Below are 18,350 nucleotides of genomic sequence, written 5' to 3'. Positions count from 1 at the left end.
CCTTTTTGGCTAAGAAAAAAAGATTTAGCTGGTTGCTGGCAACACCAGTGAGGTATATATACCTACAGTAAGTCAAATGGGAGGGGCCAAATATTGCTTCAGTGCTGAAAACAAATGAATTTATTTGATGTGATATCTATAACAAGACTCATCAAAGTGAATCTATCTCCTGCTTTCAGCTAGCACTGCTACAAGATCCTTTTTACCTCCACCTGAGGACAGAAGCCAGCACAGAGCATCCTTACAAGCTGATAAAATCCGAAATTCTGAAAACTTTACTGTTTCCCAGTTTGTTTGTTTGTTTCCTGACAAATCACCTTTGGAAAAAGAAAACAGAAAGACTCCTCTGAAATGCACTTTTCTGGCCATTTAAAAGTTTATATTTCTTTTACCAGGATTTTTAATTGGGAAAACTTTAGTTTTATTTGCAGTATTCTTAATGTTCTCAGTCTGAAAAAAGACAGAGCTTGTACATCAAGACTGAAAGTTTGATACATAGGTCTTTCTGAATAACTGTGTTCCTGCTTTTACTATATAAAACTTTCCTGTGGGATTTGCTAACCACATAATGTAACAGGGCTAAACACAGTTCCTTGCTAGAAGAGAGAAACAAGGACTGATGGAAATCTGATATCACAAATAATATCTTGCTTGGGCCAGGAGCCAATAGTTAACATAAGTCTAGAAACAAATAGGAATGTTATTACTACACAAGACTTTCCCTGTGACTCTCTCAGATAATGCCATGCCAATTCTTATCAGGATGGATTTGGCAAGGCCATTTTACTTCTTCTTTCAGAATGGCAATGACTTTCCAAAATCATATGAATGTTGGGACAACTAATTAATTACTGCTCAATTCTTTACAATTGTAATTAGTATGCAGAGAGATACTAAGAGAAATTCTCTGAACAGAAATAGAGGTGAACAGACAACACTAGAGATTCTACAATGTAAGAATGACAGAGGAAAACAAATAAGGATAAGTATTCTGGATAGAAAGTACATAAGAGATGTGTGTGGGAAGGAAAACAAACAAACAAACAAACAAACAAAAAAGCAGTTCTGTCTTCCAAAAGTACAGGAAAAGGAAATTAAAAATTAGAAGCAAGGAACTGAGATGAATATATCTGAAGTATAACATGAAGAAAAGAGATGATAAAGAAAAGAGGTAATAAAAGACATACAGTTTTAAAGTAATTAATCTTTTATTTGTACTCTTTCTTGATATTAAAGGAAAAATGGTAACACATTTGTACTAAGCTCAAAGTATCTTAACACTGCACAGCTCTTAATTCCTGGATTATGTTGTTAAATAATTAACTGATGAATCATAAGTAAATAATTGAAACTTGGTTCTCTAAACCTCACAATTGAGAACATAAAAATGCCACAGTGATATTAAATTTTAGCACAACTGATAATGAAGTTAATTAGAAAAGTTGATAGAAAAAAAAAAAACCTTCTGAAGTCTACAGCTGTAAAAACTGCTTGCAGAAACATCTGGGTCCTATTTTCCCATGGAACAGAATAAAATAGATCGTCAATTATTTAAATCTCCTACATTAAACTTATATCTGGAGAAAATGGAAGCGTGGATTGCAAGTTCATCTGCAAAATACCTAGATGTGCTGTGGGCCTTGTCCTGTTGGAGAGGAAGGCTTATATAGTTGAAGGGTTACTCTAAAATGCTAAGGCAGTCATGATTTAAATTTCAAATAATTTTTTCTCCAACATTCCCAGACTTAGAACCAGAAAAAAAAAGACCTTACACTTCAATAGATGATAGTAACTCAAATACTAACATTTAAAACAAACTGCTTCAGAAATCTACTTATAAATGTGTTTATTGTTGTTAAAGAAGAACATTATACAAACTAGTAAAAATCACTGTTCACATCCAAACATGAAAATAATTCCTTTCTCCTCCCACGAACATCTCTTTTATTTTCTGATACAGCAAAAGAATGAGTACTTCAAGTCTAAGCAAGGCAACTAATCTAGATTTCAACATCATCACAGTCATGAAATTTCTATATTTTTTTAGTATAAGAGAACTTTCATAGCACAGATCCTGCTGTGCAGAGTAATCAAATTTCTCCACAAGGACGAACTAATAGGGATCAAAAATCTAAGAACCGCTAAATATGTAAATATTCCAATAAGGAAATTATAAATTGCTATGGTTTTATTAAAACAGACTTATTTCATTTATTCATTCTTGTGAGCTGTTATTTAAAAAAATAAATAGAAGGTTGTTTATATTTTAGAAGCCTCCACCCTTCCTGCTTCCTGATGTTTAGCCTTGAAAAACCTTTGCCGCCAGTAAAATCAAGTGTCTTCTTGTGCCAGTACAGGTGTGAAAATGTCCAAGTCCTCCTTATCTTCTCATCCAGTTCCCCATCTGAGGTTAAACTGATTTCCTTTTGGTCACATTCACTTACATTTCCTCCTTAGTCCCTGCCTTGGGGTTCATTTGATGGTGGCATGGCTGTCCATATAGGAGTCATTGTCAAAGAAGTCCTCCAGCTGGCAGTACAAGGCCTCAAATGTGGGCCTCTCACTGGGCTCTGTACTCCAGCACTTCAGCATCAGTTCATAGAGTGCCTTTGGGCAGGTCTCAGGCTGAGGGAGTCTGTATCCCTTGTCCAGCATCTGGATCACCTGGTGTCCTGACATACCTGCCAACATTTCAAGGCAGAAAGAAATAATCAGGTTACCTGTGTGTATCTGTCTCCCACTGAGACAAGACAACAGATTGCACTCCCCACCTGCAGTATGTCTAAGGGCAAAGTTGGGAGCAGGCGGGTTCTGTGCAACACTAAAAAACCACAAAAATCACTGGAGTTGCCAAAACTGCAGTTTAAAACTACATCCATCACATTTCAGTCCCTTTATCTCTAACTGCCAATACCCATGTGAAGCATTTCAAATGGATTTGTCTGAGTGAGAGGCTTCTGCTCTACTGCTCTACTATCAGTTTTTACCAGAATTATTTTGACACCTGTTTCATTTACATTTAAGCTAAAGATGAATCCCTCTGTTTACAGCGGCTCCAAAACCTCCCAATAAAATCTGTCCTGCTTTTGAATTTTCCTCACATTTGGAAAGTTTTCAATAACATCAGTCCTAATTTTCCTGTGCTGCAGTTATCCTGTGGCAACTGTGAGTCATGGAGAAGAAGCAGTTCCCTCATCTTTGCTATACCCTTTTTTGTATTAAGGCTATTGTTGCATTCCTTTTCAATTTTCTACTCTTTAAACTAAATCCTCAGCTATGTAATCTTTACTTCTTATTCTAAGATCTCTGAATTATATTTCCTTTGTACATTATCCATTTCCACCGTGGTTCAATGTAACCTTATCTCTTAACAGATCACCAAGGATAAACTCCTGAAAGTAATATCAAGAAAGAAAATAACTATTTCTACTGTGAAGTTAAAGGCAAACTATGCCTTTGCCATGGCATATTTTGTGTGTTTTGCTAAACATATTTTCAGACAATGCTGAGAACCATGGTGTTATCTATAATATAATAATTTGTTTAAATGTATGTGTGCAAAAACAATTTATATGAGAATGAGGTGAGGATTTGGGGCTTTGGGTTTGTGGTTGTTTGTTGTTTGTTTGTTTTTCCAACATGCCTTCCCAGGAGGTGAGGGTGGGAATCAAAAGGCAAAATCAACTCTTTTATGGTAAATATCACTGTGGGAGTCCATGAACTGTAGTATATGCTGAATGTATCAGCTTATAGGCCTTTTAAGATGCAGCACAACTTTTTTTTTTTTTTTTTGCTTCAGTCTTGCCCTTGTGTTCTCCCCAGCACAAATGTGTCAGTCAATCACTTTACTAATCTCTAGTGTTACTGCAGCCACTGTTCCTTGAGCACTCCTCAGAATGCTAGGCATATTGGTTGCTCCCACACCATTAAATCTATACTTGTGTTTGGTGAAATTTTATTTCTAGACCTTCTGATTCATTTCTTTACAAAAAATTTCTACTGCAATAGTCAAATATGAGGGAAGGGAGGAAAATTACCCCGATTCATTTTTTGATGGCTTCTTCCTGAAGTACCTGTGCAGTATTTTGCCTGTGATAGTCTGTTCTTTCAAGTGATGTTCACAGAAGAAGAAGAAAAGGGTGCAAGTAGGTGGGAGCAAAAAGACCTCCCCTTTTCCACATTACAGCATTTTTGATGAGGTGCTGGATGAAAACAAGCAATTGCCTTCTGTGTCTGTGAAATGCAGGTTGACTCAATCGAGAGGAAGCTTGAATGGCTCCTAATTACAGCCCTTGGGAAGTTTCCAGGAAGCCTGGGGTAGCCAGGTCTGCCAATGAATTGGCCTCATCTGATCAGCCAATTTTCCATATTTGTGGAAAGTTTCAAACCCTTCAACACACTTGTAGTACAAGCATTTAACTTTTTTATGTCATTCTTAAAGTAAGACAGCAAGTAGAAATCAATCTGTAGGTAAAAAATACTTACCAGGATATGGCATCTTCCCATACGTGATTATTTCAAAGACAAGTATTCCAAACGACCACACATCTGACTTAACACTGAATTTGTTATAGCGGATTGCCTCAGGGGCTGTCCACTTCACTGGCAGTTTTGTTTCAGCCCTAGCTTCATATATGTTTTCATTTTCTACCTGTCATGGGTGAAACAAAGAAACCTGATTTAGGAGCAGAGCACGAAAGCACCTGACCAAGCTAAGCTCATGCTTAAACTTACCAAATGTTTGCCTTTCATGGTATTAAAGCATGAACTTACAGAAGTCTTTCATTGAATTGGGCTTCACAGTTTAGAAATACTATTGTTCATTGGAGGCCTTTCTAAAGCATTTATCATTTCAAGCAATAACGCAGCACTGGAGTGGTTTGTGATTAATTATAACCCGCTACTGTGAGTTCTGGATCTGGCATGCAAGATTTCAGAAGTCTGTCAGAAGTGGCAGTGGATGGATCTTGCTGACACTAGAGACCAAATGTCTCTGTGTCTGTCATCAGTAAAGAGAGAAGGGAAGAGCAAGAGATAATGAATTTTGGAACCTTTGTTCTTTGATTTATTTCAGTGCTGAAGGGCTATTATCTTTGATAACAATCACTTAAACAGGTTTCAGGACCAAAGAACAATCTGAGTGATTCAAATTAGCATTAGCTTACAATGGCAGCAATTAATTCATGCAAAATGAAGAGAAAATACAGATAGAAAAAGGAAAACTATTTGCTTGGAAATGTGAGTTAATTTTAGTTGGTAGTAGAATCATTTGCATAAAGTTTCATAGAATGGACACCTAGACTCTGAACACTTATCCTCTTCTTAATTTTTAAATGCAGTTTAATGCACATCTGCCACATTCAAGTCTCTGTCAAGTTTTTCACATACAAATTCAGGCAAATGTAGAAACTAATTTGGGGGTCGGGTTTTGGTTTTCTAATATAGAGTGTCTTTTTCAGCTCCAATAATATAAAGCACTGAACGAATGGTTGTTGTGTCTATGTACGGACACACTTGGCATTTTGACTTAAAAGGCAGAATATTCCTAAGTCTGTCAATGTGACTCTATAACTGAGTATTTTAGTGAAGTTCAATTCCAACAAGAAATGTCAACCACTGTAAAATATTACATATAGTCAGCAATTTTCATTTAAAAATATATATTTTTTCATGTTAAAAATGTATAATTTGATTTTATGCACAACTGGAAAAAAAAATTAAGCAAAAGCCCTTTCAAGGTCTCTTGATTTCCCAAGAAATTATTTTACAGTTCAAAATGTAATAAATATGAAATTAAATTTCTGCTGATTGAAGGGGAAAAAAATAAAAAAATAAAAACAGCAAATTAGAAGCAGAGAGCAGAGGGCTTTTTTATCTGCTTTTGCTTCTCAGTGGAAGAGCATAAATCAATAAACACAATAATAAGACTTCAGAAAATATGGACTACATATTGAAATCCATAAAATACTGCAAATCAAGTCTTCCCAACTCAAATCATTTTCAGAAGTCGAAAATCTCATTTTTACCCCACAGCTCTTTGCTGAGATGATCCTCCTCAGCTTTATTTAGTATTCCACATTGTCAAAGCATAAAGACGGAAAAAATAAATAAATAAAGAAAGAAAGAAAGAGCAGAATGGGAAAGAACTTGAAACTGCATCAGATTTAAATGTCTGAGACACTTTATGAGCTTCACAGTTAGTTGTGCAGAGGAATAAGATCCATTTATGATTGCTACCTGCACTCCCAAGTATCTTGAAGGCAGTGGGGAACTAAAAACAGAGAAAATAGCTATAAATATATTTTTATATGTCTTCTCTTACAGGCTCAGGAGTATAATTCCTACAGTCTCTCTCCATGTGCCAGACACTAGTGTTGTGTATAAAGGCTGAGTTGCAAAAGGTATTGCCTGCCACGTTCCTTCCTGGGTGGCTGGGAGACACATACCAGGAGGACATCTTCAGATTGACAGAATGGTACAAACTGGCTTCTAACCTTGCATGGAATAATGCAAGTAGAAGATACAAGGGAACACACTAGAAAACCTTTTCTCTCTGCACATGCTTTTTTGCCTCAACCCAATTATTTAGAAGCTACTGTATATCCCTTAGTTGACCCCTTCTAACTTTCCTCCAGAGTTGTAGTCGATTTACCCTCTCATGACGCACCTTAAAAACTCTTGCAAGTCCAAAATCTGCCACTTTGTAAACACTGTGTTCACCAACAAGGACATTCCTGGCTGCCAAATCTCGATGGATATAGTTCTGAGATTCAAGATAAGCCATGCCAGAAGCCACCTGAGCAGCCATGTCTATTTGCTGTGGCAGGGAGATGTGGTAGCCTGCATCATCTGTTTTAAAAGAGATAGAAAAATATATTTGTGGTATTCAGATACTAACAACGTAACAGTTTACAGGTTCCGATAGTCAGTACAAATCAAGACAACTGCGTAGTACAATAAACCCATGACAGATATTATGGAATGGCACTATTTTAAGTGAGTCATACAGCTAGTATCATGATAGTGTGAAGGACTGTCCTATCTTGTCTGAAGGAGTAGATACTAAATATCTGGTTGCTCTAGGCTTATAAGAAGCTGGTGACAAAGAAAAAAAATATCTGCTGATGGCAATGCAGATGTTTGTCTTTCTGAAAAGTGCCCAACCCATCCCAAAATGCAAGCATGATTTAATGCCAGTACGTACTGGGTGTAGCCAAAGCTGACTACAGAGTAAAAATAGCCCTTCTGAAAAGTTCTCCAATGACTTTTTCTAGCAAATACACCATCTGCTGTTAAGTGTAACTCTCATTTTCACTTTCCAGTCCACTTATCTGCTTCATGCTGTTATCATTGTTGCTGCTACTCAACACTAGGACTCTTCCGGCTGCTTTCAAGCTGCCTGTTTCTCTGGTAGAACTTTCTGAAGCAATGTGCATGCCATTCCACTACTGTAAAATCAGCAAGAGCCAGAAGAAGAGATTTGCAATCAAAAATTGGCTGTTCAAACAAAGTAGTAAAAGAACTTTTAGCAGAAAAACTTGTTTCCACAAATGAAGAAAGAGTCTATAGGACAGGAAAAATGGCAGCCATAAATAGTAAGACAGGTAACAAAAAAGTGTCACTGGATTATAATAATTTAAAACTCAAGACCAGGGATTTTGTGGCATTTTGAGAGCAGGTGAACTCATCATAGCAAATAATTTGTACCCCCCAAGGAAATCTAGCTAAGCAAAATCAATGTTTTCTTCAGGCATCACTGACACCCAAACCCAAACTCTGGACCACGGAAACATGACTGCCTATTTCTGCAGCAATACTCAAAATAGCTTCAACTTTCTCTTTCAGAATCACAGAATGAATCTGAACAGTAACAACAAAAATCTAAGTGTTTGCTGCTACGCATTTTGGCAGTTCTCATTTTTCACTGAGTATGGTGACTTTTCCTTACTGCCTCAGTGTTAAAGAAATAAAACATTTATAGCTGGTATTTTGAATTGACTCATAGTAAAACTGTCTTTGTATTGGTTTGCATAGCTTCCTCCAGTTCTGACATTTTATCTGACCTAACCTTGCAATCACTCCTTATGAAGAGTGTGAAATACCATTGTTTACTAATCTATTTCATGACCTCCAGGTCTTGAATTACCTGCTCACCTGAATGTTCTAAGATAAATAGGTAAAAGGAATGAATTTTGAATGACTTTATTTGCTCTCTTTGTGTATTGTCCTCCTTCCTTTTTGAGTCTAAACTCATTGTCATTATAATCTACCACTGAGATTATTTATTTTTATTGTTGACTCAAAAATTCTTTTCTTCTCTCACACATGCTGCTTTAACCTTTAGAAGAGAGAGAGAAAAATCAGGCTCTGTAAAGACCCATGTCTTAACCATCAAGAAAATATATTATCAGGACACAGAATAATAAAGCACTCTGATGTTTTGCAGTTCTGAGAACTGACAAACATCTTTTTTCTTCTTTTTAATCTCACTGGACAAAGGTAAATCCACACATTAATCTTAAGTTGTATTTAATCAGAAAATAACTAAAGATGTACCAGTACCTGGATGAGTACATGGGTTTTGGAAACTAGTTTCTACAAGTTCCTTCATCAGCTCAGACTGCAAACTACCTCCTGGTGAAAGCAGACTAAGACACAGACAGATCTGAGAACAGGTTCATCCTTGCTCTGACAATGCTCCAGGCTGGCCTGCCTCAAGTTTGCTCCAATACAGAGAGCAGAGGAATGTCATGGCAGAAAGAACAACTCGTGTTTAATGAGCTGATTCAGTGCAGAACAGGAGTCAGAGCTGATAAATTCTCTTTGTGTTCTTTTTTTCCCCTCCAGGACATACAGGTGCACCACGTTAAAGAACAGAGACAAGATCCAGTTTTGTATGTGGAATTACTGCTGAAAAATGATCTTCTTTTGGGTCCTTTTTGGGATCTGAAACCATGTGGGTGCCTGCAGTAGCCTTTAGCAGATGTGCCAATTGAGTGAAAGAAAGCACAGGTGCTCTACTGCACTCACTATGGGAGTATTGCTACAGAAGTTTCCAGACTAGAGCCAGCTTCCATCTGTGAGATTCAGAGCAGGTTGGAAGAGTTTACAGCTGCATTCATCTCAGTATAAATGTGCTTTAGGGTTTTTTTTAAGTGTTTCAAATAAGGAAAAACTATAACAACAAAAAGAAATCCAAAGTTAGTATAACTTCCACATCCAAAACTGAGCGGTACTTATGAATTTATAAAACTTTCCCATGGCTGACTCCTTATCCTATAAAGAAAACATAGCATTTCTATGCCCTTTCCTACTAATATTTTTGACACTGATATCCTTCATTTATGAAAATTTTATGAGAGAAAATATCAAAGGCAGCTCAGGGTCTGCACCACATTATAAAAAATCACAGTAGCTCATTTAGGAAAGACAGGTAAATATTATCACTTACAGAATCTTGGCAATAAACATATAAATGCATATCTATCTGCCCAGTTGAGAGTATTTCATTGGTAATAATTCACCAAATTTCAAGACAGTTTCCTTGCCAGAAAAACAAAAACAAATCAATCAATCAAACAAGCAAAAAAAAAAACAACAACAACAAAAAAAAAACCACAGGTCTATCAGAACTGATAAACACTTTTCCTCTTTTTATTCCCCTCTCTGTGACTTCCTTTTTTTTACCCATGGACTACATACAAACAGCAGCCTTTTGGAAATTTTTTCTGATTCTTGAAGTGTCTGAGTCTCAACAATGCTTATCAGGAGCAATGCACTGACTCCCAACCAATGTGGATTACTTCCAGACAGAGCTTTACTCACGCTTCAAATCTGCTTTCTTATTACTCTCACTGATGACAATTGGTTCTCTGACCTAGTAAAATACCTGTATTTCTTCCCCTGCCTCTTAATTCTGTTTATCTCCTGGTGCATAGGCCATCATAAATGGAGAAACATCACCAGGTTTGTATTGGTCATCTTTACGGTTATCTTAACAAATGCCTGGAGACCAACTGATTTTCAATAGTCTCTGGTGCAAGATTGCAGGAATTAGTGTACAAATCAGACTGTGTGCGTTCACTGCCTACAGCAAGGCAGCTTCTATCCATATGCTGGCAACTAATTTACACATAGGCTGCAGAGCTAATGTATCCTAATGATATTGTGCTCCGTGTAAGAGAGACCAATTTTCACCTGTGTTAGCTGTGATTTATCCTGGCTTTCTCAGAGTTATTTCACCCATGCAATAGATATTTTCACAGACAGCAATCACTTTCTGATGTGCCAGGCTCTTTCACTCAGATAAGCAGAAATCTGTACATAAAGGCACAAATATGATACGGATGGAAATTTGTTCCTCACAGTCTCTGACTATTAGTATTTACTATTGTACACAGACATTCAGATAGTCTGCCCAAGTTCCTTCCAGCCCCTCTCTGCTTAATTCCTAAAGAGGCTGTCCCTCTATTAGAGATTTCTTTAGCTGTAATTGTCTGTGGTCTGAACCTTACTCAAGAAACTGTTCCACAGAGAGGATGGAGGAAGGACAGTGTTACCTCAGATAGTGTCTACAGTAGTTGCTAGGTTTTAAAACTTCATTTTTGATTATTATTTGCCTTTAGAAGAGTACATTTAAGTGCTCTTGATAAAGCACTCGATAACATAAGTAAGGAATAAACTCACAAGGAAAGACTTGCCCTGCTTGATCATAGATTTCAAAGATGTTAAGTACAGTTTGTGGAAATACGTCCATTTTGTGTCAAGTGTGATGACTTCTCTCTTGCCATGCTTATTTTTTTATTCTGTTGATGCATGTTCCTATCTACTTATAAAACTGGTGAAAAAAATGTGTCTCAGATGGTAAGAATCAAACTTTGAATGTCATTCTATCCTACTTCTCCAGTACTTTGACATGTCAAAAATTCATAAACCTCTTCCTCTTTTCTCATCCCCAAGTATAGCAAATAATGCAGTTTTTCATGTTAAATCAAGTGTTGTACTTCTATCTTTGATATCAGTGTGTTTACCAAACTGAAAGCTTGACATTCCTTGAAATGAGTTTATAGCTATATGCTTACTTTGAAGGTATTCTATAAGACTTCCATATTTCATCAGCTCCGTAACAATATAAATTGGGTCCTCCAAAGTGCAAACAGCATAAAGTTGTATAAGCTTTGGATGTCTCAAGTTCTTCATTATTTGTGCTTCCCTCAGAAAGTCCTTTGGATCCATTGAACCTGAAACAACAACATATAACAATACATAAGCTAAGGTTATAGGGACTTTACTACCAGTCTGTCAATCTTACAGGAATAACCACGATTGTTTTCTCTCTCTCAAAGTACATTAGCATCTCAAGTCTTCACAGTTCCCAGAGAAAACAGACAGCACAACAATTAATGAGTGAAATATGCTGTTGCACAGGGACAGAGAACATACTTGTTCTGGTCCCCAGGAGTAGAAGAGCTAAGATTAACCTCCCACAGGCCTCTCCCAGGCAGAAAAAAGGTGAGCGTAGAATGTTAAATGATACAATTTATACAAACAATTATGTTACATCTAGTAAACAAAATGCTCAGAAACTGAGGTAATAATAATGAACATAGAATTTCCGACAGAAAAAAAAAACAGTACTGCAGTAAGAAACTGCTGCACTATTCTTATCAGCTACAGCAAGTAAACAATGACAGCACTGAAAATACTTTAGTATATAGGGAACAGATCCATGCAATTTATATACATAAATGCAAATAGCTACTTATAATGTTTACCAATATAGAAACACATCAATAAATATATATAATTTCTTTGCGAATACTATTTCTATACTCCCTTTTAATACCTAGTTATCTTAATTGCTAATGATCTCAACATTTTAAGTACTACATAAGGTCATACTACCTCTAGTTCTATTCATATATGCAGTGGATCAATTTATAAACTAAGCCAAATAAACAGTGTAGAAATGGCACAGGGAATGGACGTAAGTGGCAAAGCTAGGCTTAGATTTCATACTTCCTGAGTGGGGGATTGATTAGGAAAAGATATGCACAAATGAAGAAAAAATGTTTTGTTTAGGGATTATCCAATAGTGATTAGATATTCTCAGACGTTTGGGGAAGACAATAAATAACACCTTCTTCATCATACTTGTAAAAACAAATATGAAATTATCCAGCCACTCAAATGTTTTTTTCTTACTAAATCGAAATATACTCATTAAGAAGAGACTACAGGGAAGAGTCAAAATCAAAACAAACAAAAAAAAACAGCAATACAAGCTTAGTCTGTTCTGTGTCATGTTTAAAAACAGGATTTTTTTCTTGGTGTAAGCAGACTGAGTCATTTAACAAACCAGCCATGCAAGAGTAAGAGTCTTTATTTCATTTTCTTGAACATTAACATTAGGTAACTGACAAGGTTCATTTGGGAGCTTAGCTCTGCATCAAACATGGATGTTTAAATGGAGTGAAATGCTGTGAGGAAGCTAAATGGCTCAGCAATAAAACTCCACCAGAAAATCTGTTCTACAGAATGAACTGGTAAATCAGCCTGGGTCACTTCACCCAGTACCTACCTTGAATGCTGCCACCTGAGCAGTTCTTCAACCAATTTCCCAAAACATAACAGCTATGTGTGGTTTCACATCCTTGCATCAGTGCAATGGAAATGACTGAAATATGCTGCTGACTGATGTTGTGAAAAGAAGAAAAAGCCACTTGACACTGCAACCTGAGAGAGCAAAGACTGTTGCAAGGGATAAGTGCTTCTCTTCCCTGGTGTTCTCATACTTTACTAGACAATCTCACAGGCTCCAATTTGACAATATTTTACAGGATGTCATTAGAAGGGGGTGGTGAAAGGCAATGGATTTCCATGTCATCAATAAGTGGATGGCAGCCAATAATACATCTCCTTAACTGGTACAGGTTATACCCATTTCTATTTGTCACTATCAGAGGAAAATGGGAAACTGGATGAACAGTAGATTACTGATGGATGTTCTCTATAAAGAAGAGATGATGAGAGTATGATGGAAAAAAAATAAATATCTGTAATGCTACCCTATGTCTTTTTTTTTTTTTTATTTAGAGCAGCATAGTCAATATTTGAACCTACCACAGATCCTAGATCTCCAGTCAATAAAAAGTAACAAATGGCAAGAAAAAGAAATTCCAACCAAGTAGAGCTGTGACCAGATTAGTAAATTCTTCATTTTTCTTAGCTAATATCTTTAACATATGTTAATGAATTGTTTGAGTGCTACCTACAAAAAGGGAGAGGAAACTAAGCCTGTCATAATAGCAACAAGAACACTACATTTCTTGGAGGCTGTTGAAGTAAATGAAATGTGTAAAATATAAAAGCCAAATGGAGTTTCATTTATTTATTTATTTATTTTAACTTGGTCATTGAATTACATGTTTCTAAAGAAGTAACCATTTTCACCTGTAATTGGCAAACAGAATGTGAGCAGCAAAGTACAGTAGGCAGAAAACACTTCATCAGAAAAGCAGGTAGTTTATGTGTCTTATAATACGCCAATTTGAGACTAGGTTGATCGCTACTTGAAGAAAATATGTATTAGATCAGTATTTTTTTGAATGATTTACAAATTGGTAAACACCAAAGTCCTTAAGAACCAAATGTTAGCTTGTGTTTATTTGATGTACTTTCTGATGTGTTTCTTTGTCAGAAATTTCTAATACAAGCCTACTTAAAGCAGATATATCTGTACCAATTACTTGTTCTAGAGTTGAGGTAGCTTTGCATTATGTGATTGACATTGATAAATTGAAAATGAGTTAGAAAGAAAGGTCAGTTATTTCTATCTAGTTTCCACTGGCCTAAATGTAAGTGGTCCTTAAATACTTGATATTAATTATATATTAGATTAAATATTTGATAAGCCCTTCTGGACAGACTTTGCAACTTCTGATAAACCTTCAAAAATGACTTCAAAGTAACCTTGTACTTCAATGAACTTGTGTAGAGATTACACTGAGCATTATTATGATCTTCTGAATAAGTTTGTGTATAACAAATACAAGTTCTTATTAACAAATGAGACTGAGTGTAAGCTTTTCAACAACATGAGGAGACAGGTATCCAGCAACCCTCAGTCAGTGTCCTGACCATACACAAGTGAACTTATAAGGTAATGTAAGGATATGTACTGAAGTAAATAGAGAAAATAATTTCTTTGTTTAGGAAAACAGAAAATTTCCTGTGTGAATTTTTTTTTTCATTGTATAAGCATTAAATATTTTACATACTAAAGAAGTGAGATTATTACTAAAGCTTCTCATATGACTACCAACCCAAAGACTATTTTGGGAATGCTTCCTAAACAAACTGCTTGGGAAGTTTCCATGAAAAGAGAGATACTTGGGAGATGGTTTAGAATATGATAATGACAAATGCATCTGTCAACTTGAGCAGGCATAAGGAACTTTCTCAGATATGATTAACTGGTGATGATAGATGTCTGCTTTATGTACTGACAGTTGAAGAAATAAGCTAAGCCCAGGAAATAAGTTCTATAGAATCCATCATGCTCAGCATAGGACAAAGTGCAAATCCCTGCTGCAACATTTTCCACTTAAGTAGAAAAAAGCAATGTCTTTGCAAGTAAATGAAAACAAAAATATGAAGTGATGTGCTCCGGAGTCTACAGCAAGACAGTGTTGTGCAGAGCAAAGAACAGGAAAAGTAATTGATGCCTTTTAGACCATTTTCTTATCTCTGATCTCTACACATCTTTGACTGTCGGTCAGCAATTCAGACATCTGAGATGATGTTCTTTAAAGACATACTTTTTTTCTCTTTCATTTTTTTTAATTCATAAATCCACCTTTTTTTTTTTTCTTTTTCTTTTTTTCCTTCTAAAATGTCACAGATACAGCCAAAGCAGAATAGACCAAGCAGCAGACAACTATCTGAGTGTTGGCATCACATTACTACTGCTCTTTCTTACAGCCACAGTATTAAAGATCTATAATTCTGTTCCTTCTAGATTAGAAGCCATAAATTTTAGTCATTGCAGCCTACAAAAATTAATGTTTCAAACTTACTCCCAGCTGAACTGTGTGTGTTCAGAGTGCTGCTGAAACACTTGAGCAGTTTGCATCTGGAAGCATGAAGGAGGATGCCATTGGCTTACAAAATGTATTTCTTCACTCACTGTGGAAAAGTAGTTCTCCATAGTGCAGTGGACATAGAAAACAAACAAACAAACAAACAAAAAACTACGCTGCTGATTTCTTTATTTTTTTTAGCTGAAGTTTGATATAATTGGATCCTCAGCTATGCACCTGCAAAATTTGCAGCTTATACTGCCTTTCTTTTTAGGTTTACTGTTAAGAGTGCAGATATCTGAAGGGTATACTCATGGAATTCTCCTCTGAAGGAGTTTCACTTCCCATGAACCAGCAACATATCCATACTGCAAAAAAGACCAAAGTTTTACAAGGCTGCACTAGGGATACTGTCACCAAGGAAGGTGATTGTACCCCTCTGCTCAGCCCTGGTGAGACCTTACCTGCAGTGTGCTGTCTGTTTCTGGGTTCTGCAGTATAGGAGACATGGACATACTGGAGAAAGTCCAGTGAAGACCCATGAAAATAGTTAGGGAATTGGAGCATCTCTCTAATGAGGAAGGGCTGGGAGATCTGGGACTGTTTAGCCTGGAGAAGACTAGGAGGGAATTTTACCAATGTATGCAAATATTTTAAGGCCAGTTGTCAAGAGAATGGTGCCAGACTCTTTCCAGTGGTGCCCAGAAACACAGTACAATGTGCGTAAACTGAAATACAAGGAGTTCCATCTGGATATAAGAAAAATCTTCTTCACTTTGATGCTGACAGAGCAATAGAACACGTTGCCAACAGTGGCTATGGAGTCTCCTTCTCCAGAGATCTTCAAAACCTGTCTTGATGCTTTCCTGTGCAGAGTGGTATTGCTTGAGTAAGAATGACCTCCAGAAGCAAATTCTCAATGTCTCTGAGTCTCACTCAGTGTCTCTGGGTAAATGCTAATTTGTGACATGTACTTGAAAGTACATCACAGGCATTCTGAGGGAGCACCAAGAAGAAAAGGAAATGAGAAGGAAATGACAAAGGAAAATGGGAACTCTTCAGCTTCTCTCCACCACACACCTGAAGAGACACTCTAAACAATTTCCTTAGCAGAAATCTCTTAAAAAAATAAGAAAAAAACTTCCTGCTCCACCAACAGTTATTTATTTTATCAGAACCAGGTCCTAGTTTGGAAATGATAGAGACCACTATATGGAAAACTGCACAGAAGATCAAAGAAAGAGGAGCATTGTCTATTATAGACAATATAGAGCATAGAAATGACTGCTGCTACATCCTGGCTTGTAGGCTACCTTACTGGTGTCTCACCTTTCTATGCCATTCTCCACCGGGTGTTTAGTGAAGTAGTGCTAAGGGTGTAACTAATATTGCCAAAACCAAGGAGGGAATCAATGACTACTGCTTATGGAATTTTACAAAATGTTTGCATTAGTTTCTTTTGCAGCATCAGGAAGATATAAGACTAATGCATCCTTTCAGCTACCCAAACCTCCTACTAGGTAGGACTTGTGTCTGCCCTAGTTCAATGTAAGCCATTGTGAAATCAATGAGTCAGCTACTGTTGGCCTTAATAGGCACAGTAGAGTTAAAAGAAAAAAAAAAAAAAAAAGGAAAAAAAAAAAAAAAAAAGGAGATGGAAAAGATATTGATTAATCAAGTCATTTCACCCAGCTAAACTACCATAACACAAATAGTATCACTACATAAGGAGCTTCTTCATCTGTACTGTACTAGACTGTGAGAAAGCAAGTTGGTGAATAATATGTTTCTTCTGATGTAAAATCTTAACTTTTAGCTAACAAATCTATTATTTTTATTATCTTATAATCTTTGGTGAGTTCAAATTTTTCTAGAAATAATGTGTTCTCTGTATCCCAGTAAAACATGGAATGGGAAGTGAATAGAATTTTAAAAAAATCTCCAAAGTTCAGTTTGGCTTTAAACACATTAAACTCTGCTTCAGTTATAAAGCTTGATTTCTCTAATTCTTTTCTTTTTCTTCATGTTGAGTGTTAATAGCAGTCCTTCAACTTAATAATATAAAATGGCAAAAAGAAAAAAATAGAAAAGAAGTAATCAAATTGCAGCTGTAACTTGGTATAAGTATCCCAATCAAGTTTCATGCATTTCTGGGTAGTCTTGTCAGTTCTGATTGAGTCCATTTTTAAAACAGGAGTTTCACAGAGAACTGAAAATATGCACTATTCCCATTATACAGAATGAGAAGATGATGAAATAGAGTTTTGAAATGAGTTATTAAGAGATGAAATGATTAGTTTAGCTTTGCATTTTGCATATGCAATACCAGATAAATGTCAGCTGCACATTCTTCATAGCGAAAACAAGTAGAAATGTATGAACTGCAATTAGTGCAAAATCTTATTATTTTGTTTGATGAGAAACAAATCTTTTCCTAGAATGCTAATTGCCTCATATTTTCTGGAAGATGGAAGAAAATCTGTAGAAGAAAACTTAAGATTAGCCTTGTTCTTCATTCCAGTTTAGTTAATTTCCTTCCTTAAATATTATTTACAAGATTTCGTGCTTTAGAAAGAACTGTTCAGTCTTTTGCAAGAAAATAAACTTGTCCATATGTTTCATTAAATCTTTACAAGAAAGTAAACATGAAGAAATTAGTTTGGAGAAGAAAAGCAAAAATTATACTGGACTGTCAAATGGATGGCTAGCATGTAAGAAATGTGATGCAATTCCCTGCCTCTACACAGCTGGACTTGCTCTCTCTTTTGGCAAAGAAAAAAAAAAAAAAAGGTTAACTCATAGAAAAAGCCCAGTGAAGATGGTCTTAAAAACATGGGACACATAAAATACCTGAGCTACTTGAAGAATACTGCTTGTAGATTCAAGGAGAAAAGGTCTGGGTACAGACTTCTTGTTTCAGATGGATCCCTGCCACAAAATGGCTTAGCACTGGAAATGTCTTAAAACAGTGAAATGGACAGAAATTTCAAAACAACTTACGTGTTTACTAGATCAGTATGGAGATGTGTCAGCTCACTGAAAATGTATGCTGCTTTTTACGCTAATCATAGAATCATAGAATCACAAGGTTGGAAAGGACCTGTAAGACCACCTAGTCCAACAGTCCTCCCTTTACCATGCCTACAGAAAAACCCCTAAACCATATCTCCTAGCTCCCTAGGAGATAACTATAACTAACTATAGGAGGACTTTAATCTGAACATTTTTCCTGCTTCAACAGAAAATAAAATATTCTTACATGCTTTCAAT

At 36.2% G+C, this 18,350-nt stretch overlaps 1 protein-coding gene across 2 annotated transcripts in view; it reads right to left on the bottom strand.

Moving 5' to 3' along the window:
- Positions 1-1,829: 1,829 nt before the first annotated feature.
- FRK (fyn related Src family tyrosine kinase) overlaps positions 1,830-18,350 on the bottom strand; it is a 43,249-nt gene continuing 26,728 nt past the window's right edge. For both annotated transcript variants that reach the window (XM_015858635.3, XM_085541802.1), the window contains exons 5-8: positions 11,082-11,240; positions 6,668-6,849; positions 4,486-4,651; positions 1,830-2,681 (exon numbers count right to left, since the gene is read on the bottom strand). In XM_015858635.3, the coding sequence (XP_015714121.2) occupies positions 2,473-2,681; positions 4,486-4,651; positions 6,668-6,849; positions 11,082-11,240 (716 nt within the window). In that variant the 3' untranslated portion in view covers positions 1,830-2,472. The remainder of the gene's footprint in view (positions 2,682-4,485; positions 4,652-6,667; positions 6,850-11,081; positions 11,241-18,350) is intronic.

The sequence above is a fragment of the Coturnix japonica genome, chromosome 3 (genome assembly GCF_054131305.1).
Source record: "Coturnix japonica strain WE chromosome 3, WE-NBRP24, whole genome shotgun sequence".
In the NCBI taxonomy this organism is placed as follows: domain Eukaryota; kingdom Metazoa; phylum Chordata; class Aves; order Galliformes; family Phasianidae; genus Coturnix; species Coturnix japonica.
Note: the sequence above shows the minus strand (reverse complement) of the source record. Positions and strands in the feature narration are given on the sequence as shown.